This window comes from Artemia sp. Qi Xiang Cuo, chromosome 17 (genome assembly GCF_049724085.1).
Source record: "Artemia sp. Qi Xiang Cuo chromosome 17, ASM4972408v1, whole genome shotgun sequence".
In the NCBI taxonomy this organism is placed as follows: Eukaryota; Metazoa; Arthropoda; class Branchiopoda; order Anostraca; family Artemiidae; genus Artemia; species Artemia sp. Qi Xiang Cuo.
Window position 1 is genome coordinate 35,885,059 of NC_142810.1, and position 23,332 is coordinate 35,908,390.

Genomic DNA, 23,332 nt, shown 5'->3' on the forward strand with positions numbered 1-23,332 from the left:
GCAAGACACGAAAACCCTTACGAAAGCAAACCACAAAAAAGGAAAAATAAATACAGATTATCTTTTTTTCTTGGATAAATAACAAATGGATTTCGTACAAAACTAGATGATCAAAATATTTACTTATAAAAATAAACCAACAGTTTATTTTTGATAAGATAAGTCTGGTCATTGTTGTCTTAAAAAGCCGACATTTTCAAACTCACATTAGTCTTAAACAATGAAACTTCTGTTATTAACATTTTGCGTTGGGCTTATTTCTGCCTTACCCTCGAAACTGATTCGTAATTATTTTTTTTTCACTGAACTTAATAACTTATAAGTGATTGTAGTTATAAAAGTATGCTAATAATATATCCTTAGATATCCAGCTAAATGATGTCAGAGACTTATTTATGATATTAAATTCTCCGTCTGTATAAAGTGAAGTATATTTTGTAAAATCATAACACCTAACGTGGACAAAACATAACAACAGTACATAACCTTTAAGTTAGATTAGTTTATAAGAGGAGAAAAAACCATAAAGACCAAAATGATCTAGCCAGTATCAATCTAAACAGTTTTTTTTAAAGTTGTTTTAGAAACCTGCTAGAATTTGTGCTATGATTTTTTTTTTTTTATTATCAAGAATGTGATTAATATCATTTCGTTTGTCTTTCCTCGTGTTGCTTGAACTCTCCCTGTTTATTCTTGCCTCCGAGTTCCTTATATTGACCTATTTGTCCGTCTGTCTCTCTTTTGCTCTGCGTTTCTGCCAATCTCTTTTATTATTTTTTTTCCATTTTCCTCTTCCTCTCTCAACTAGTGTTTTAGTTCGTTCTGTTCCACCTCCCACAGTCTATCATCTTGGTGTTCACTCTTGAATCTTAATTTTTTCCTAATTATTTAAGCATAATAAATTGGTTAAGTCACAGATTGAGCGACAATCCAAAGAAAAAGATATGAAATTCCTTATAAAAAAAAAAAAATCAAATGAAAATTATACTTTCTCGGAACATTGCAACAGGTTTCTCGTTTCATGTTCGTTTATGACTAGATGTAGACGTAAATATATTTTGAAATTGTAGCTTTCTGATCTGTATCTTTTCCAAGTTACACTATGCATAATCTATGATCTGATTCCTAATTTTGTAGTTATTTCCAAAAGCAAATGTATTATTCAAAATAATAAAAAGTATAACTTTATGTTGTTAATTTCACATTGCTTTTTGGACTACATTCAGAGCTTTTGGGACTTAATGGAGCACCCCGGTTGTGATTTGGACACCATTGCTCTGTAATTTGAAAAAATGGTATTCAATTAGAATAAAAGTTTGTTAAAAATCTATGCTTAGGAAAGATTTGGAGGATAAATCTGATTTCTTTTTTTTTTTTTTTAAGAACCGTCATATATTTCGAATTGAAACTACTTTGTAGGTCAGAGAGTCCATACTTTAATATTGACAGCCTCTTACTGATTCTAAATTTTTATTCCTAAGAATACAAATAAATGTCTTAAAGTCTGAGTATGAGATGAAAAACATCTCATATACCAATGGTTCAATAGTATAGTGAATAATGCATAGTTTCAAGGGGGAGGGATTTTTCAAAAGAGGGTAAGGGAAAACATAAATATTGGAATTTGATGAAAAAATGAAAGAACTAAAATTCCATGATTATAGGGGTATAGGGTGGACGTGTCGGAATACCCCTTGATTTCTTGTATTTTTGGAAGTTTAAATTGTTGACAATGAAGTTTCTGACTAGGTTATTTTTTTACGTTTTTGTTGCAGGAGGTGAAATCTATGGAGCCAATCCGGAAGAGCTTGGTGATTACTATGAAGGTGACATCATGCTCGCTCCAGGCCAAAGTATTAATGATTTGAAAAACGGATTGGTGAATGAAAGATACCGCTGGCCCGGTAATGAAGTGCCGTATGTCTTCGAAGATGGGTTTAGTAAGTTTCATTTTTACCCTTTTTGCCTCAAAAACGTACATTAAGAACTTTCTCATCAAACACTAATATATGCAGCGCCTTTTCCGCACCTTGATTGGACAGGAGGACCGACAAGCCACCTGGGGAAGGGTTAAGTCACAGATGTAATTGTTAGTCATTTAGAAAAGCTGTTTTTGACATTAGACACCAAAAATGATTTAAAGTCAGATGATAGCCTTATTTACAGAATAATTTCAGTTCCGACCATTAAATATTGAACTGGGACTTCCTTGTGTATCCCAACAAAGAAGAATTCCCAAGTTAGAATAAATAGAAAACAAATTATAAAGTTCATCTACTAAGTGGCAAATAATACTTAAAGTTTGCGATAAACTTGACAGAAAGATTTACTAACACAAGATAGAGAAATTGTACCATTCGAGGATATTTATTCCTCATAAATTAAAGCAAAATTCTGATCATGGAAGAAGATAATTTCCAAACTAAATGGGCAGGAAAAGCGATTTTCATTTCAATTTCACAACAAAGGGAACGTTTTTCTGGTGAATAGTAAGCACACTGTTACTGAAAAATACAAGAGGTAAAATACTCAAGGAGCACAGGCAAGGCAATAGAACCATTATAACACCTCATATTCGTTGTGTCATACGTGTGTTTATTCCTTGTCTATAGAAAAATGAGTTTTAGATAGAAAAAAAAATCGTTTAGAAAACCGAGGGCAGGCAAAGTAGTGTCTGATTAATCAACTAGTAATTAATTTATTAATTAGTAGGCAATTAGTGTGATTACCAAAGCAAAATTGAATTGAAATGAAGCATACTTAAGTCTTAATAGTATACCCTACAATAAACAAAGAAATATAAGACTAGGAAATGCAAAATGAAACAAGTTTTGAAATAGGGGTTTTCAGAGACGCAGTATAGCCTACTAACTTAAGAACTTCGAGAAATATCAATGCACAATTGGGGCTGTTGAGAAGGAAACACAATAAAGTTCTCAAAAACAACTTTTAAAAAACCTAAAATAATTACCTATACCATTCCTAAAAAAGCTTCAATTTAATTTACTCCCCTCCCCTAATGTGCAAATATTAGATATTTTATCTAATATTTTATCCCTCCCCCAACTACATATTTCTCATGCATTTTTTCGTTTGCTAAATCCATCGCCGTTGCTCCCTTACATCTATTTGAATAGAGGAGTCACGTAATCAAGAAATGAAAAATGCATGGAAAATATTCAATTTGGGCCATATATTTTCAAGTTAGGGGGGGGGGCGTAAAGTAAAATATTATTCTTTTAGAAATAATAATAGTAAGTATTTTCGAGTTTTTAAAGTTGTTTTCAGAATTGTATACTGTTTCCCTCTCAATAGCCCTAATGTTATATTGATACTCCCTGAGCTTTGATTGCCAACTATATTTCTCCTGATAAAAAAAAAAACAACTAAAATTAATTACATTTTAAAAGTTTGAGCACTTGAATCTTGTACATACTGAACGAAAATGGATGACCAAGCAGACATTCCTTTGTAGTTTGTAGTAACTAATTTTATTTGCAATTCAGCTGAAGATGAATTGGTTTCCATACGAACTGGTTTTGCTGAATATCATGCTAAAACCTGCCTTCGTTTTGTTGAGAGGACTGACCAAAATGACTACATCCGTATCACAAATCGTAACACTGGTTGTCACTCGTAAGTACACTTAAGTTTTATTTTTTATCAGGTATTGACTTTTTAATAAGAAGTTTTTTAGAAAAGCTAAAGTTTTTTTAGGTTACACTGTTAGGTTTAGAATCTTTTTAGAAAGGCTTTTCAAAAAAGTTTAAAGCCATTTCCCTGGAACCATAAAAGCACAATGTGTTCCTTTGTGCCTCATATGATGAAGTAATATTAGTTTCTGAAGTTGTTGGTCTAACTTTCCTGGTTAATAAATTTAAACTTCTTGAAAATCGTCAAAATAAATCCATTGATCGACAACACAATCTTTCTTTACATGAAATCTACCAAATTTTATGTGAATTCGAGTCTGTTATTGTTTTTCTCCTTGACATTTTTGTTTATTCTTTTTGCCGTTTAAGTTTATTATTGAGACGAAAGACCAAAATGGTTTAAAGTGTTAATACAACTTTTAGACTTGTTGTTTGTTGAAAAAAGTTAACATTTGTTTAAACATCAAAAACTGTATCAATTTATTCAAAATCTAGAATCTATCGCTCTCTCTCAAAATCAAAATATCTTTCTATTTCTCTAATTTGCTCTTCCCCCCTCTCTCCCCCTCTGTCTTCCCTCCTCTTTCTCTCTTTCTTCCTTTCTCCACCTTCTCCTCTCTGCCTCTGTTTACTAGCATTACTAGGCTATTAAATATAGTTTTGTTAGGGACGTCTGCTGAGTCTTGTGCTCAAAAATATCTTTTGTTGTTTTGAAAGTCATGCATCTGTAAAATAAAAATATGGGCTAAGTAAGTTTTAAGGGTTTGTGCGATTCTTACCAACATGCAATGTTTCCTCCGTTGCTCCTAAAAGAGCAACTATTCCTCCCTAATAAAAGAATTTAACTAAATATATTTTAAAAGACACTGATTTTGCTGTGCCCAGGCAATGTTTTAGAAACTGCAAACATTTTTTTTTTTGCATTTTTGGTCCAAAAAGTCTGTTCATATTTATATTTATATAGGTTTTTTCCAATGTAATTTTAAGAAAAGTTTTCAAAAATAAGTAAGGAACGGGCAGAAATAAAGTCGTATAAAAAGTCAAACTTAAAAAAACAGACATTAATGTGAATGAGTAATGAAATTTAAAACAAACAGAAAGTGAACAGGCAAGTCAATGTTCAAAAGAACAAAAATCACCATTACCAAAATAAGGCTTGAAATTGCGCTGGAGCGTGCAATCTCCAGTCAAATCAGTCCCCTTCCAAATTTCTACACTGATCCCTATCATGAAAAGGGACTGGAAGCTGTTCAGTGGCGTAGAAAGGTCGTCTGACACCTTGGGTGGAATTTCACGCATTGGTGACTTCACACATTGGGAAAACAGTCTCATTATCTGTAAACAGTTTCTTGGCTTTGATAACCTTGCCATTCCTTCAACAATTCAACATTTTACGCTTAAGATTATGAAAAACGTCTGAAAACATTTTTATTGCTTTTTCCTACCAGCAATAGCTGTTTACAGAGCCAAAACTGATTATAAGAATGTTTGTTCATCAACTGTGTTCCTCAAGAACTAATCGCTAGTAACGGATGATCAACAAAACAAATAGAAAACATATTGACAAGTTTATTTATTTTATGTTTAAGAACCTGCTTGATACATAACTACGATTGATTTATTTTTACAACTGCTCTGGTTATGATTTGAAAATTTGCAATTTAAATGCCCAAATGCATGGCTATTGTTTGCTTGATTTGGACCCAACATCGGAGAATGAAAGAATTTGTACTGGTTTTTTGTTGTTTACAAAGTTGTTGCTTTTCATATCGTTTTTGTTAGAATCGGGGCAAGGCTATTCAAAGTCATAAGTCCTGTTTAGGGCATTTTAATTTACACATGAATAGTTTTTTGCATGACTCGATTTCAACGAGAAGAGACAATTCCATCAGTTGCTGAGAATGTGTGGAACACGGTTTGATTTTTTGGGGTTCGCATTCACCACTTTTTTTTTTTTCTTTGACCTATATATTACCCTGCTATGGTAACTCAGTGCCCAGCCAGGGAAACCACGAAAAAAAAAGAATTAAAAATAAAAAGATAAATAGCATAGGGTATTTTACACCATACATTCTACAAGCTACGCGAAAAGTTTCACCATTGTTGCCACGCTGAATCGTGAAACAAAAAAGGAAAAAGTAATTTGATTAATTTGACTATTATTTTCATTCATAAAATTGATAAGCAATCAATTGATTCCCGGGGTGTTAACCACATGGTACTTCTGGTCTACGCAAAATTGGCTAGTATAATTGTTTGTTTTTTTTCATTTTAGAAATGGAAGGAAACAGACTGGGGGAATACCTGGAAGTATAATGAGTGATCTTTCAATGAAAGCGTTTAGCTTATGACACTCTAAGTATCAAAATGTGTCATGTCTGGAAGATTTTTGTCTTAACATCTAAAGCAAAGAATTGAATTTAATACTTGTGCTTTACAAATAAAGGGAATGTTTTTGGAATCAAAAGAGAATAAGGATTCTATTGATATCTCAGTAAAATTGGAACACTAAAGGGATAAATATAACAAATTAGGATAAGTGGTCTTTCCATAAAGGTGTTTTTGCTTATAAGTTAATTGACTAATAATTAAAAATTTTTAATCTTGAAGAGTTTCCAATTTTTAATGTTCTACATGTACATTTCTTTACAATTCCTGTTTAGTAACAAAACGCTATTGTTATGCCGTTACATATTTCCAGTCATTCGTCACTGGCTTTTTGTCTAATTTACTGTCAATTAATGACAGCTTTTGTCTTTTGCTACCATGAGCGCCCATAGGCTGAATTGCAGGCGGGGGGCTTACCTGGTCTAATTGGCACTTTTAATGCTATATAATAGAAATCTCAAAACAAAAATATAAAAAATAAGGCAGCATCATTCATCCAGGAGAGGGCTGGCGCCCCCTCCTGCCCCCTCCCCTTATGCTTGCCTATGTTTGCTACAGCAATTAGGAAAGTTGTACTCTTTAAAGTACCATGCTAATACACTTTTTTTGCTCATTTTCGGCTGATTTTTCTGCTGACTATTTTTTAACTTGTGCTTGCTAAATGCAAAACTTATTAAGTACATATGGAGGTCTTTTTCATCAAAAATTTGATTTTTGGTTTTTCCTAATTTTGAAGAAGAATATAGTTGTTTAAGTTTAAACTTAACCAATTTAAAAATCAGAATTAATTTTACATCTCTGGTACTATAAATACCGTCATTGGTTAAAATAACACCATTTGTGAAACATGCCCTCGAAACCTTTTGATTTTGAACTATTATATGTCAACATTAGCCACACTTGCCTTCATCCAGCGGAGTAACTCTTAAATACCGTCTTTAATGGAAATAAAGCACAATCTGTGGTATATTGAATGAGCATTTTTTGATTTTGCATCTACTTACGGAAATTTTGGTATCAAATAAGACCAGCAAGATCAAATCCTGTTAAATACCAGCCTTGTTGAGATAAAACGCCCTTTGCAAGGCCTTGCCCCGCGGGGGGGCTAGGGAATTTGTCCCCCCCCCCCCCGAAATATTTCTCTGACTCGTAAAAACGTAACAACAATGGATATAAACAAATTTTGTATGCGTTTTTTTAGGTTTTTTTTGTGTACCCGTCCCCCCCCCCGAAAAAATCTTTGAGTAAAAACCCCTCCGAAAAAAATCCTGGGTACGGGCTTGACCCTTTGTGAAATGTGTATGTGCACTCTAAATCTTTTGATTTTGGACTTATTCTATACTCCAGTAACAGACCTAATAGAAACTAGACTTCGTTTTACACAAGTACTTAACGTCTACCGATTCACAAATTCATTTGTATTGCAATATTAGCCTCAAATTTTTTAATCAAAAAGCTCAACAATGCTTTAATGCAATGTTCCGAAAAAACAAGGACACATTTTAAAAATATATACTTAAAACACTAAGCTTAGCACAGCTATGCAGCGATTTGATGATAAATCATTCAAAAAGATTTAATCGTTTAGAAACACTATTTAACAATCTTCGAATGATCATGAGCTGAAACAGATGGAATTTACCTTCATGTGCAAAGTTGGTGCGTGACAAGGTGAAAATTTCAAGGGCTATGAGCTTACTTACTGCCCTAACGGAAAGCAAATTAAAAAATACATGTATGACTGATTGCATATGGTGCTGCTAAATGGGGTCCATTGCATATGGACTAGCTAAACAAGGGCTGCACAAAAGTTTTAACTAAAAAAAAATACTTACTCAGTAAAAGTACAGATTGATCAAAACTTTAGTGAGAACAATAAAAATGTAAAACAAAAACTAAAAAAAAACGAACAAAATGAAAAGAACAAAAGAAACAATGCAATAAAAAAAACTAATAATAAAAATAATCAAACTAATTAAATTGAAAGGTATATTGGCCGTATTGGAGGAGGACAGCAATTAAACTACCAGTCTGGAAGTTGCATTACTCGATTTGGCACTGTGCTTCATGAGTTGTACCATGCTCTTGGATTTTACCATGAGCAGGCACGTTGGGATCGAGATGACTATGTCACCATTATCTGGGATAATATCAATCCAAGTAAGGTTTTTTAAGTTTTTTTTTAATATTTCAAATTTTTTGAAGCTCTTCAAACTTAATCCCTTAGAGGAAGTAAAAGTCGTAACAAGGTTTCCGTAGGTGAACCAGCGGAAGGATCATTAGCGTTTGATAGGCGAGAAGGAGACTCTTGGCCCTTGTGGTCATTAGTTTGTCTAATTTTGACACAGTCTCGTGTAATTTAACAAATGCACATGCTAATTTATTTTCTATTTATTGCGTGTTTGCTGTTCCAACAATGCATTCATAGTTTTTACAGTTGCAACTTTTGTATTTTAGACACTCACTTTTGCTGAAACTGTTTACGCGTTTCATAGTATGCTTTGCATCTAAGAGTTTAAATTTAACGTTTAATTCAACCTATCAGTTTTCGCAGCTGTTTTTCAGAAATAAACCGTATTGACAATACTATTGTCAGTATATACAACTTGCTAATCTTCCCTTTTTTCACCCTTATATTTCTCATTGACCCTCATTTTTCTCAATTATAAAGAGCCTGATAAATAGTCCCTTCGCTTGCGTTTCTGTGCTCAATCTTAACCGAGTCTAGTATTCTAGACTTTTCTCTTTAAAGCCCAACCACACAAAATGAAAGCCTTCATCCTAGTCAACCCCTTTACGGAGCTAAATATATGAATACTTTTTTTTAGCGTATAGTATAAACTTGCATAGAAAAAATGTTCATATTATCTCAAGAAATATATATTTAGGTAGGCTACATAAGTGTCAGGTTTGTATATTTTATGGTAAAAGCATGAAATTTGGCAGGCATGTGAAGAAAAATATGGAGAATCTGACTGGGGGCCGAACCACATTTTCTGACGCGATTATCGTGCCTTTCTGCGTTTTTCCGCGCGGGAAAAAATAGCTGACTTTCAGAGTGGGAAATTTTTCCGATCAGAGGGTCGTTTCTGACTAATTTGTCTCTCAAAAATGTGGCTTACTTTTTTCTTCTGATTTCTGGTTACTGAGTTATTATCATTTTCATAACTATGATTCATGCACTTCGGAGTAATTTCAGTTTTCTGCCTTTGTATTTTTCATCGTAATCAAATACAAACTGGTGAACATGTTACGGAAAATGTGAAGAATCGACTAAGTCGCAAATTCAAATTTGTCTCCGTGGTTCCGCGCTACTTTGCGTTTTTCCACACGAAGAAAAAAAAACACGAATTTTGATAATGAGTGATGACCGAGTTTAAGATCACTTTTCTGACTAGTTTGAGTCTCTGGATTCCAAAAATATGGTTATTTTTGCAATCAAATTCTTGGTTAAAGATTTTCCAGTTTTATAACCACGGTTTCTGTGACATACTCTAACAAAAACTCACACCCTCCTTATAACATTCCGAAGGAGATCATACATTTTTGACAATAATTAATTAATTACCGTTTCAGATCTCTTCAATAAGTTTTCAGTAAAAAAAAAAATCATTTATTTCACCTAAACAGCTTGCCTTAAGGAATTATCAAACAGCTTGCCTTAAGGACGTATGAAGCATACTATTATGATGATAAAATGTAGAACACTAAACTACTTCAGGTATTTCAAAATAGTTAAACAATCGCGTGGATCATAGGAATGAAATAGCTGATTTCGACTGGTTTCATCATAAAGACTGCGAAAAAAGAAAATGAGGCTCTCACGGACAGAATACAGGTCGAAATCGGCTTCTGACAATTAAAGCTACAAAAATTGCACTACTGATTGTATTGATTATCACAACGTCTGCACGAACAGAGATCTGTGCATTTAAGTGAAGCTTTTGCACATTTGCACCTGTTTTTGCACTTTGTTTTACAGCCACATTAAGTAGTTCTTTGCAAACTGTCGCTGTCTCAGGAAGATTAGTCCAGATTGGCCCCAGCTTCCGTGATGCTTCACCCAGCCGTATAAACCTGGATCCAGTGAGTAATGAGTTCGGGACAACGCGATGATGCCCATATTTGGGCCTGCAAGTTAGCGCGTTTGGTATGTTGCTAAAGAGCAGCTGCTATTGGGGGCAGTCTTTCCATTCCGGCTGTTTTTCGTGTGAAAAGCTCCTTCTGCAGACTGTTCACTTCAGAAGAGCCGCTTGATTTTTCGTAAAGAAAGAAGACAAATCGCTGGATGTCTGTAAAGTGACAATCTAGGAGCGGGGCTTCTGATGTACTCAGAGTAATGAAAGTCAGAAGAATGGAATCCATGGCTTTCCAGATCGTCCAAACACCATGCTTTCTATGAAAAGCAAAAGAAGAAGTCGTATCGCATCCAGAGAAGGCGTGCCAAAAGAGGAGGCTGCGACAGGTCTGCCTTTCTACCCTTGCAGCCTATGTACAAACGACTGAAAAGACTACAGTTTGACTGCATGTACTTTACTTGCAGCTGATACTTTGAGGTAGATTATTTCAGCAAAAGTAGTCTTCTGAATATTGTACGTTATGATATGAAGATATTTATACAAGACTACAGCACTTATTAAAGGTAAATTGTACATTACTTGTTCTCTTCTCATATGCTTTCTCTCTAAAAAGTACGAGCCCTGTGGATTCTCTTTTCTTTTTTATAGCTGCTAGCGATAAGAGGTATTTTGCGTCCTGTTTTTAAACCCTCAAATGGTCCATTCATTCAGACTACAGTCATCACTTGCACACTAGGGTAACAAGAGTTTGTAATGTAGAAGTATGAAAGACAGTCTACACCCGGTGGTGATGAAAGTGATGCTAACTCAGTAGCGAATGGTTTGATATTAAAAGTAAGCACATTTTCAGACTCAGCATACTCGATTTAGCCATGAAAGATACCCTAAGCGCATCTACTACCTCAGTATACAGAAAAGAGTAGGCTATGACCCACGATTATGAAAATGACGATAACTCAGAAAGCACTGATCTTATTTCAAGTGACTACATGTTCTGAATCAGCGACCCTTCAAAAGTTCAAATCCTTTGATTTCAAAAATACACGATTTTACGCGCGGAAAAACGTGTCAAAACGCGGAAACACGATCTCAGAAAATGTGGTTCTGTCCCCTGTCAGATTGTTCGTATTTTTCTATACATGTTTGCCGATTTTCATGTTTTTACCATAAAATGCACAAACCTTATGGAAATTGGCGCTTATGTACCTAACTAATAGACTATTTTACTTCCATAAGTTTCTGAAGTGCGAAGAAAGAATACTTCAAGTTCTCAGAAACTGCAGAAACATAATTCCATTTATCTTTACGTTAGTAATAACTGCTTTCACTTCATCTGTCAACTCTTCTCTATTTAAAAATTATGTCTCATATTCTGTGTCCGTTTTCTGGAGCTCAGACACAATAATTTTCATTTAATGTTTCAGTAGAGATGACCCTATAAATCCGAACCACACACCAAATATGGGCATAGACTCCGAACCCCACACCAAATATGGGCAGAGAACTCCGAACCCCACACCAAATATGGGCATAGCCTCCCTGGGGAGAACACGTGGTTAATGGGGTCAATGACCTAAATTTCCAAGGTCGATGTTGTTGTTGTTGTAAGTGCACGCTCTCAGCGAATGTCAAGGTCGATGTTGTTGTTGTTGTAAGTGCACGCTCGAGGTGAATGTCATGGTCCAGAAAAAGTATTTGTTGTTGTTTCCGAGGCAAATGTCAAGGTCAATGTTGTTGTTGTTTTTGGCCAAGTGGCTCTCAGCGAATGTTATGATCCAGAAATAGTATTTGTTATTGTTGTTTTAGGGAGAACACGTGGTTAATGGGGTCGATGTTGTTGTTGTTGTAAGTGCACGCTCTCAGCGAATGTTATGCCGTCATTGGGAATTTGGAACACCTGTGCTGTCGACCTCAATTCACCTATCGTGAATCAATAATTCCCCTTAGAAACAACAAATTAATTCCCCTTTCTTGACAGATCAATCAACCAATGACATCATCTGTTAGAATTTAAAAATTTTCGCATAGAAAAGATTCTCCAGGAATATATCCAAGTCATTAATGTCTTTGCCTCGGAAACAACTCTTTTGGTCGAACTCCAAAGATATTAATAACCAAACGCCATGGAAACAGTTCTCCAAGAAACATCTTAGCGATGAATTGTTTTAGCGCGGGAATCAGGTTTCTTATTAATTTGAAATGCGTTAGCGCAGAGATGCCAAAAACAAAAGGAACACGCTGAAATTACGTTTAGGGATTATTTGGGCGAAACTGTTTTAGACAGGTTATGGAATTATTTCAGCGAAACAGTTAGAGACATTCTAAAAGATGATTATAGAAGAGAATTTGAGGGTGAAACTCTGTGGTCGTTATAATACACAAGTTCCATTGAACAGTGTCATGAGGTCCTCTACCCCAACCCCAATGGGTTCCGATCCCCCGACCCCAACCCCAAAGGGTTCCAATCCCTCTACCCCAACCCCAAAGGGTTCCGATCCCCACCACCCCAACCCCGAAGGAAGCGCTCGGTCCTCAAGGGTCCCCCAAGCTCCCAAAGAGACCCCGCCCCCCCAAAACCCTCCTCAGACCCTCAAAGGCCCTCCCTTGGTCCTCAAGGGCCCCCCCAGCACCCCAAGAGCCCCAGCCCCCCAAACGCCCTCCTCAGACCCTCAAACGCCCTCCCCGGGTCCTCAAGGGCCCCCCAGACCCCCCAAGGTCCCCCAGACCCCAAAGGCTCTCCTCAGACCCGCAAAGGCCCTCACCCGGTCCCCAAAGGTCCACCGGCCCCCAAATGCCCTCCCCCCAGTCCTCAAAGGTCCCCCGGGACCGAGAAGCGCCGCGGGCCAGGAAAGCGCCGCAAGGGGATGCGCCGCGGGTCGGAGGAAGCGCCGCAGGGGATGCGCCGCAGGGATGCGCCGCAGGGATAAGGATGCGCCGCCGGGATGTGCCGCAGGGATGCGCCTCAAAAAGTAAACTAAAAAGTAAAAATTTTGAAATGTTATCCCCCAAACGCCCTCCTCAGACCCCAAAGGTCCTACCCTGGTCCTCAAAGGTCCCCCAGGCTCCCAAAGGGCCAACTGGCCCCCAAGGGTCCCCCGGGCCCCCAAAGGTACTCCCCCGGTCCCCAAAGGTCCACTGGGCCCCCAAAAGACGACCCAATCCTCAAGGGTCCCGGATCCCCAAACGCCCTCCCTGGGCCCCAAAGGTCCTCCCCCGGTCCCCATACATGCACACAAAAACTTACACACACACACAAAAACTTACACACACACACGAAAACATACACACACACACGAAAACAGACAAAAACACACCAACACAAACACACACACGCAAAAACATACACACACACACAAAAAAAATAACACACACACACACACACAAAAACATAAACATGCACACTAAAACTTACATTACCAAATATAAACACAATAACAAAAAATATTACACACACACACAAACACAAAACTTAAACTCACACAAAAACACGAAATAACACACAGACACGAAAAAAATTACACACACAAAAACTTACACACACACACAAAATAAAACACACACACAAAAACTTACACACACACACAAAAAATAAAACACACACACACGAACAATTACACACACACACCAAAAATAGCACACCCACACAAAAACTTACACACACACACACACACAAACTTACACATGCACACGAAAACTTACATGCACACACAAACTTATACACACACACACATAAAAAAAACTTACACACACAAAAACTTACACACACACACACACACACACAAACATAAACAAACACAAACAAAACTAAAATCACAAAACAATAGATAACAAAAACAAAAAAATACACACACACACACAAAAAAATACACAAACACGAACAAACTTACAAGCACACAAAAACTTACATGAACACAAAAAATTACCCACCCACAAAAACATAAACACACGCACAAAATCTGACACCCACACACAAACACGTACACACACACACACATGAAAACTGACACACACACTCAACAACAAACAGACACACTCCAAAACTTACACACACACACACAAAAACTTACATACACACACACACACACACAAAACTTACACATGCACACGAAAACTTACATGCACACAAAAACTTACATGCACACAAAAACTTACACACACACACACACAAAACTTACACACACACACACACACACAAACAAACACACACACCCACACGAAAAAACTAAAACACACAAAAAAAATAAAAAACACACACAAACAAACACACACATAAAAATACAAAAGAACACTAAAAAAACTCACACACACACACACAAAAACACACACACACACACACACACACAAAACTAACACACACACACACGAAAACTAACACACACACGCCAAAACTTACACACACACAAAAACTTACACACACACACACACACACACACACAAAACTTACACATGAACACAAAAAACTCACACACACACGCACAAACACTTACACACACACACACAAAACTTACACACACACAAACGAAAACATAAACACAAACGCAAAAACTAACACAAAAAAAAACTTACACACACACACACACACACAAAAAATAACACAAGAACAATAAAACTAACAACCAGAAAAAAAATAACATGCACACACACAATGACACACACACACACAAACACAAACACAAAACAAAAACACACACACACACTAAAACTCACACACACACGCCCAAACATACACACACACACAAAAACTAACACACACACACACACACACACACACAAAAACTTACACATGAACACAAAAAAACTCACACAAACATGCACAAAAACTTACACACACACACACACACAAAACTTACACACACACACATGAAAACTTACACACACACACGCCAAAACTTACACACACAAAAACTTACACATGCACACGAAAACTTACACACACACACACGAAAACTTACACAAACACGCCAAAACTTACACACACACACACACAAACTTACACACACACACACACAAAAACATACACATGCACACGAAAACTTACATGCACACAAAAAATTACATGAACACAAAAACTTACACACACACACACACACACACAAAACTCACACACACACACAAACACACGAAAACTCACACACACACGCAAAAACTTACACACACACAAAAACTTACACACAAAAAAAAACTTAAAAATGAACACAAAAAAAACTCAAACACACACGCAATAAAAATTACACACACACACACACACAAAACTAACAAAAAACAAAACGAAAAAAAAAAAGAAAACGCACACTAAAACACACACAAAAACAAAAAAAAAAACACACACACACACAAAAACTTACACACACACAAAAAAAAATTACACACACAAAAACTTACACACACACCCACACACACACACACACACACAAACTTACACAAACACATAAAAAATTTATATCCACACGCAAAAGCTTAGACACACAAAAACTTACACACACACACAAAAACTTACACACACACTCAAAAACTTACATGCACACAAAAACTTAAATGCACACAAAAAAATAAGCAAAAAAAAAAACTTACACACACGCAAAAATACTTACACACACCCAAAAACTAAAACATACACACAAGAACAATAACAAACACACGAAAAAACTAACAAACAAACACAAAAAATTACACACACACACACACACACAAAAACATACACACGCACACGAAAAATAACATTCACACAAAAACAAATAAACAAATACACGAAAACATACACAAACCTGAAAAAACATACAAAAAAAAGAGAATAGAACCAAACACAATTACACACACACACACACAAACCAAAAATCACACAAAAACACAAAAACACACACACACACACAAACAAAAAAAAAAAAAAAAACTTACAAAACCACAAAAACACAAAAACATACACACACACGAAAAAAAATACACACACACACACAAAAACTTATACACACACACGAAAACATACTCACACGCAAAAACTTACACACACGCACAAAAACTTACACACACACACAAAAACTAACACACACACACGAAAACAAACGCACACAAAATAAAACTTAAACAAACACACGCAAAAAATTACACACACACACACACTTACACACACACACAAAACAAAAACTTACACATTCACACGAAAACATACATGCACATAAAAACAAACATGCACACAAAAACTTACACACACGCGCAAAAACTTCAACGCACACACAAAAACTTACACACACACACACGAAAACTTGCACACACACACGTCTCATTATTTCATTAAAAATATTTTATACATTATTTTGTTAAGTTTTCATCATTTTAGGTTACGCTAGAATTTCAAAATTTAATAATATATATTTAACAGGTCAGATATAAAAGAAAAATTGAAGTTTTAGAGATAAAGATACTACTGGCAGGTTCATTGTTTCATATATTATAAAAAATTTCAAGATCTCTTCTGAATTTTACCAAAGAATACAATTCACTTCTAATTTCACCAGAGAAAATAAAAAGCTTCCACTTCAGTTTTAAGTTCACCAAGAGTCAAAAAATTTAAAGTTCACTTCTAAATTTTTCTGTAAAAAATAGGAAAAGTTATGCTATGATTGTGATTATTTTTCATGAAGATAAAATGTTTCACTTCAATTCTAAATTTTCATAAATTCAAGTCCAACCGGCCTCACACAGTCGAATTTAAAGTACTGGCCAAAAGGTGGGCCTGGGATAATAAAAGTTCAACCTCGATTATTAGTTTCCTCAATAATATTACTTTATCTATTGATCATTTTTATTTGAACACTATAATACTCAAATTTCTAGCTCGATTTAAAATTTTATAAATGAAGTGGTTAGAAGTTCATGTCCTCTACTGAACATACCAAAGAACACAATTCAATTCTAATTTCTACAGAGAAAATAAAAATCTTCCACTTCAGTTCTTTATTTCACAAAAGACATAAAGAAATTTATAGTCCAATTCTAAATTTTTCGGTGGAAGATAGAAAAAGTAATACCATACTTGTGAATATTTTTCCGGAAGATATAAAGTTCTAGTTCAATTTAAAATTTTCCCAACGAAGTGAATAAAAGTTCAAGTTCTCTTCTGAACTTAACCAAAGAATACACCTCAATTCCAATTTCTCCAGAGAAAATAAAAATCTTCCACTTCAGTTTTAAGATCCCCAAAGAAATAAATGAATTTAAAGTTCCATTCTAAATTTTTAGATGGAAGGCAGAAAAACTAATACTATGACAGTGATTGTTTTCCATGAAGAACAGAAGTTTCATATTATTTATAATTTTTCTTAAGTTCAGTTCTGATTCTTCTCAAAGAGATGAAAAATTTAAAGTTCTGTTCCAAATTTTTCATAGAAGATAGAAAAAGTTATACATTGATTGTGAATATTCAATATGAAGATAAGGAACTCCAATTTTATTCTGAGTTTTCTCGAAGAAGTACAAATTGTTCAAGTTCTATTCTGAATTTTCTTGAAGAAGAAAAAAAAATTAACTCAATTCTGAATTTTACCAATGAAAATGAAAGAACCTTCCACTTCAGTTCTTAATTTCTCAAAAACATAAAAAATTTAAAGTCCAGTTCTAAATTTTTCTGTAGAAGATAGGAAAACTTATACTAAGATTGCGATTATTGTCCAGTGAAGATAAAAAGTTTCACTTTAATTCTAATTTTCTTAAGTTCACTACCGATTTTTTGCAAATAGATGAAAAATTTAAAGTTCTATTCCAAATTTTTCATAGAAGATAGAAAAAGTAATACTATGACTACGATTTTTTTCCATGAAGATCAAAAGTTTCACAATATTTATAATTTTTCCTAAATTCAGTTCTGATTTTTCTCAAAGAGATGAAAAATTTTAAGTTCTATTCCAAATTTTTCATAGAAGATAGAAGAAGTTATACATTTATTATTAATATTCAATATGAAGATAAGGAACTCCAATTTAATTTTGAGTTTTCTCGAAGAAGTGCAAATTGTTCAAATTCTCTTCTGAATTTTCATAAAGAAGAGAAAAAAGTTAACTCAATTCTTAATTTTAGCAATGAAAATGAAAAAACATTCCACTTCAGTTCTTAATTTCTCAAAGACATAAGAAATTTAAAGTCCAGTTCTAAATTTTTCTGTAGAAGATAGAAAAAGTTATACTATGATTGTGATTATTTTCCAGTGAAGATAAAAAGTTTCACTTTAATTCTAATTTTCTTAAGTTCACTACCGATTTTTTGCAAAGAGATGAAAAATTTAAAGTTCTGTTCCAAATTTTTCATAGAAGATAGAAAAAGTTATACATTGATTGTGAATATTCAACATGAAGATAAGGAACTCCAATTTAATTCTGAGTTTTCTCGAAGAAGTGTAAATTGTTCAAGTTCTCTTCTGAATTTTCTTAAATAAGAGAAAAAAGTTAACTCAATTCTGAATTTTACAAATGAAAATGAAAAAACCTTCCACTTTAGTTCTAAATTTCTCAAAGACATAAAAATTTAAAGTCCATTTCTAAATTTTTCCCTAGAAGATGGGAAAAGTTATACTGATATTGCGATTATTTTCCAGTTAAGATAAAAAGTTTCACATTAATTCTAATTTTCTTAAGTTAACCACCGATTTTTTGCAAAGAGATGAAAAATTTAAATTTCTGTTCCAAATTTTTCATAGAAGATAGAAAAGTTATACTTTGATTTGAAAATTCTACATGAAGATAAGGAGAATCACTTTAATTCTGAGTTTTCTCGAAGAAGTGCAAAATGTTCAAGTTTTCTTCTGAATTTTCTTAAAGAAGTTAAAAAAGTTAGCTCAATTCTGAATTTTACCAATGAAATGAAAAAAGCTTCCACTTCAGTTCTTAATTCCTCAAAGACATAAAAAATTCAAAGTTCTCTTCTAATTTTTCCAAGAAAATAAAAAGGCTCCATTTCAGTTCTGTTTTTTTTTCTCAAAGACATGAAAAATTTAAAGTTCTTTTCTAATTTTAAACTAAATTTTAGCTCCCTTTGTCACATGGATTTACCCATCAAATTTTTAAATTAGAAAATGAGTGACTCGTTCTATTATTAAAGACAATCGTTCAAACTCGTTCATCTAACCTTCAAAACAATAGGTTAGGTTAGGTATAAATAAATATTAATAAATAAATAGAAACATTCCTACATGTTTAAGTTAGGTTAGGTTAGGTTAACTTATCATGAGTGCTCATGATAGGTTAACCTAACCTTTTCCGGCGAGTATGGTTAGGTTAGGTTAGACTAGATTAAGTTAGGTTAGATTAGGCTAGGTTAGGTTAGGTTAGCCTTCGTACGCTTCACTTAGGTTAGCTTAGGTTAGGTGAGAGACATGCAAAAAGTTAGGTGTATGATTAGGTTAGGTTAGGTTAGATTAAGTTAGGTTGGGTTAAGTTAGGTTAGGCTAGGTTAGCCTACGTACTCGCGCGTACGTAGGCTAGCCTAACCTAACTTAACCCAACCTAACTTAATCTAACCTAACCTAATCATACACCTAACTTTTTGCTTGTCTCTCACCTAACCAAAGCTAACCTAAGTGAAGCGTACGTAGGCTAACCTAACCTAACCTAGCCTAATCTAACCTAACTTAATATAGTCTAACCTAACCTAACCATACTCGCCGGAAAAGGTTAGGTTAACCTATCATAAGCACTCATGATAAGTTAACCTAACCTAACCTAACTTAAACATGTAGGAATGTTTCTATTTATTTATTAATATTTATTTATACCTAACCTAACCTATTGTTTTGAAGGTTAGATGAACGAGTTTGAACGATTGTCTTTAATGATAGAACGAGTCACTCATTTTCTAATTTAAAAATTTGATGGGTAAATCCATGTGACAAAGGGAGCTTAAATTTAATTTAAAATTAGAAAAGAACTTTAAATTTTTCATCTCTTTGAGAAAAAAACAGAACTGAAGTGGAGCCTTTTTATTTTCTTGGAAAAATTATAAGAGAACTTTGAATTTTTTATGTCTTTGAGGAATTAAGAACTGAAGTGGAAGCTTTTTTCATTTCATTGGTAAAATTCAGAATTGAGCTAATTTTTTCACTTCTTTAAGAAATTTCAGAAGAGAACTTGAATATTTTTCACTTCTTCGACAAAATTCAGAATTAAAGTGATTCTCATTATCTTCATGTAGAACATTAATATCAGAGTATAACTTTTCTATATTCTATAAAACATTTAGAACAGAACTTTAAATTTTTTATCTCTTTGCAAAAAATCGGTAGTTAATTTAAGAAAATTAGAATTAAAGTGAAACTTTTTATCTTCACTGGAAAATAATCACAATCATAGTATAACTTTTCCCATCTTCTACAGAAAAATTTAGAACTGGACTTTAAATTTTTATGTCTTTGAGAAATTAAGAACTGAAGTGGAAGGTTTTTCATTTTCATTGGTAAAATTCAGAATTGAGTTAACTTTTTCTCTTCTTTAAGAAAATTCAGAAGAGAACTTGAACAATTTGCACTTCTTCGAGAAAACTCAGAATTAAATTGGAGTTCCTTATCTTCATGTTGAATATTCACAATAAATGTATAACTTTTTCTATCTTCTATGAAAAATTTGTGTAGAACTTTAAATTTTTCATCTCTTTGAGAAAAATCAGAACTGAATTTAGGAAAAATTATAAATATTGTGAAACTTTTGATCTTCATGGAAAACAATCGTAGTCATAGTATAACTTTTTCTATCTTCTATGAAAAATTTGGAACAGAACTTTAAATTTTTCATCTCTGCAAAAAATCGGTAGTGAACTTAAGAAAATTAGAATTAAAGTGAAACTTTTTATCTTCACTGGAAAATAATCACAATCATAGTATAACTTTTCCTATCTTCTACAGAAAAATTTAGAACATGACTTTAAATTTTTTATGTCTTTGAGAATTAATGAACTGAAGTGGAAGGTTTTTTTCATTTTTATTGGTAAAATTCCGAATTGAGTTAACTTTTTTCTCTTCTTTATGTAAATGCAGAAGAGAATTTGAAAATTTTGCACTTCTTCGAGAAAACTCAGAATTAAATTGGAGTTCCTTATGTTCATGTTGAATATTCACAATCAATGTATAACTTTTTCTATCTTCTATGAAAAATTTGGAACAGAACTTTAAATATTTCATCTCTTTGAGAAGAATCAGAACTGAATTTAAGAAAAATTATAAATAATATGAAACTTCTGTTCTTCATTTAAAACAATCGCTGTCATAGTGTTACTTTTTCTACCTTCCATCTAAAAATTTACGATGGAACTTTAAATTCATTTATTTCTTTGGGGAACTTAAAACTGAAGTGGAAGATTTTTATTTTCTCTGGAGAAATTGGAATTGAGGTGTGTTCTTTGGTTAAGTTCAGAAGAGAACTTGAACTTTTCTTCACTTCATTGAGAAAATTTTAAACTGAACTAGAACTTTTTATCTTCCGAAAAAATATTCACAAGTATGGTATTACTTTTTCTATCTTCCACCGAAAAATTTAGATTTGGACTATAAATTTCTTTATGTCTTTTGTGAAATAAAGAACTGAAGTGGAAGATTTTTATTTTCTCTGTAGAAATTAGAATTGAATTGTGTTCTTTGGTAAAGTTCAGTAGAGAATATGAACTTTTCTCCACTTCATTGAGAAAATTTTAAATTGAACTAGAAATTTTTATATTATTTTGTGCAAATAGAAATGATCAATAACTTATTTCATTTTTATTGAGAAAATTCAGAATCGAAGTTGAACTTTTCTTCTTCCGGGAAAATATTTGGAACGGAACTTTAAATTTGACTCTTTGAGAAAGATCGGAATTGAATTTAAGAAAATTTAAAATTAAAGTGAAATTTTTTATCTCCATGAAAAATAATCACAATCATAGCATAACTTTTCCTATCTTCTACAGAAAAATTTAGAAGTGAACTTTAAATTTTTTGACTCTTCGTGAACTTAAAACTGAAGTGGAAGCTTTTTATTTTCTCTGGTGAAATTAGAAGTGAATTGTGTTCTTTGGTAAAATTCAGAATAGAACTTGAACTTTTCTATCTTCTATGAAACAATGAACCTGCTAGTAGTATCTTTATCTCTAAAAATTCAATTTTTCTTTTATCTCTGACCTTTTTAATATATATTCTGAACGTTTGACGTTCTAGCATACCCTAAAATGATGAACAATTAACAAAATAATGCATAAAATATTTTTAATGAAATAATGAGACGTGTGTGTGTGTAAGTTTTCGTGTGTGTGTGTGTAATTTTTTGTGTGTGCGTGTAAGTTTTTGCGCGTGTGTGTAAGTTTTTGTGTGCATGTAAGTTTTTATGTGCATGTAAGTTTTCGTGTGAATGTGTAAGTTTTTGTGTTTGTGTGTGAGTGTTTAAGTTTTTTTGTATGTGTAAGTTTTTTCGTGCGTGTGTGTTATTTTTCGTGTGTGTGAGTTAGTTTTCGTGTGTGTGTGTGTGTAAGTTTTTGTGTGTGTGTGTGTGTGTGTAAGTGTTTGCGCGTGTGTGTATGATTTTGTCTGTGCGTTTGTTTTCGTGTGTGTGTGTTAGTTTTGTGTGTGTGTGTGTGTAAGTTTGTGTGTGTGTGTGTTAGTTTTTGTGTGTGTGTGTGTGTGTGTGTGTGTAAGTTTTTGTGTGTGTGTGTAAGTTTTTGTGTGTGGGTGTAAGTTTTTGTGTGTGTGTGTGTAAGTTTTTGTGTGTCTTAGCTCTTGTGTGTGTAAGTTTTGACGTGTGTGTGTAAGTTTTCGTGTGTGTGTGTGTAAGTTTGTGTGTGCATGTAATTTTTCGTGTGCATTTGTTAGTTTTTGTTTGTGTGTGTGTGTTTGAGTGTGTGTTAGTTTTTGTGTGTGTGTGTATTTTTTTGCGTGTGTGTGTAATTTTTCGTGTGTGTGTGTGTAAGTTTTTGTGTGTGTGTGTAAGTTTTTGTGCTTGTTTTTAAGTTTTTGTGTGTGTATTTATTTTTTTTGTTGTTTGTTTTTTTTTGCTTTTTTTTTTTTGCATGTGTGTGTTAGTTTGTGTGTGTGTGTGTGTATTTTTTTTTGTGTATTATATTATTTGTGTTGTTATTTTTTTTTTTTTTTTTTGTTTTAGTTTGTGTGTGTGTGTTTGTGTGTGGAATTTTTTTTGTTTTTAATTTTTTTTTGTGTGTGTGTGTCAGTTTGTGTGTGTGTGTGTGTTTGTGTGTGTGTTAGTTTTTGTG

At 33.7% G+C, this 23,332-nt stretch overlaps 1 protein-coding gene across 1 annotated transcript in view; it reads left to right on the forward strand.

Annotated features, from left to right (window-relative positions):
* Positions 1–209: 209 nt before the first annotated feature.
* The window catches only part of LOC148942143 (zinc metalloproteinase nas-14-like), a 51,269-nt gene continuing 28,146 nt past the window's right edge, over positions 210–23,332 (forward strand). Inside the window, exons 1-4 of the mRNA XM_089103468.1 lie at positions 210–284; positions 1,776–1,940; positions 3,507–3,636; positions 8,029–8,201. Of these exons, the coding sequence (XP_088959594.1) occupies positions 221–284; positions 1,776–1,940; positions 3,507–3,636; positions 8,029–8,201 (532 nt within the window). The 5' untranslated portion in view covers positions 210–220. The remainder of the gene's footprint in view (positions 285–1,775; positions 1,941–3,506; positions 3,637–8,028; positions 8,202–23,332) is intronic.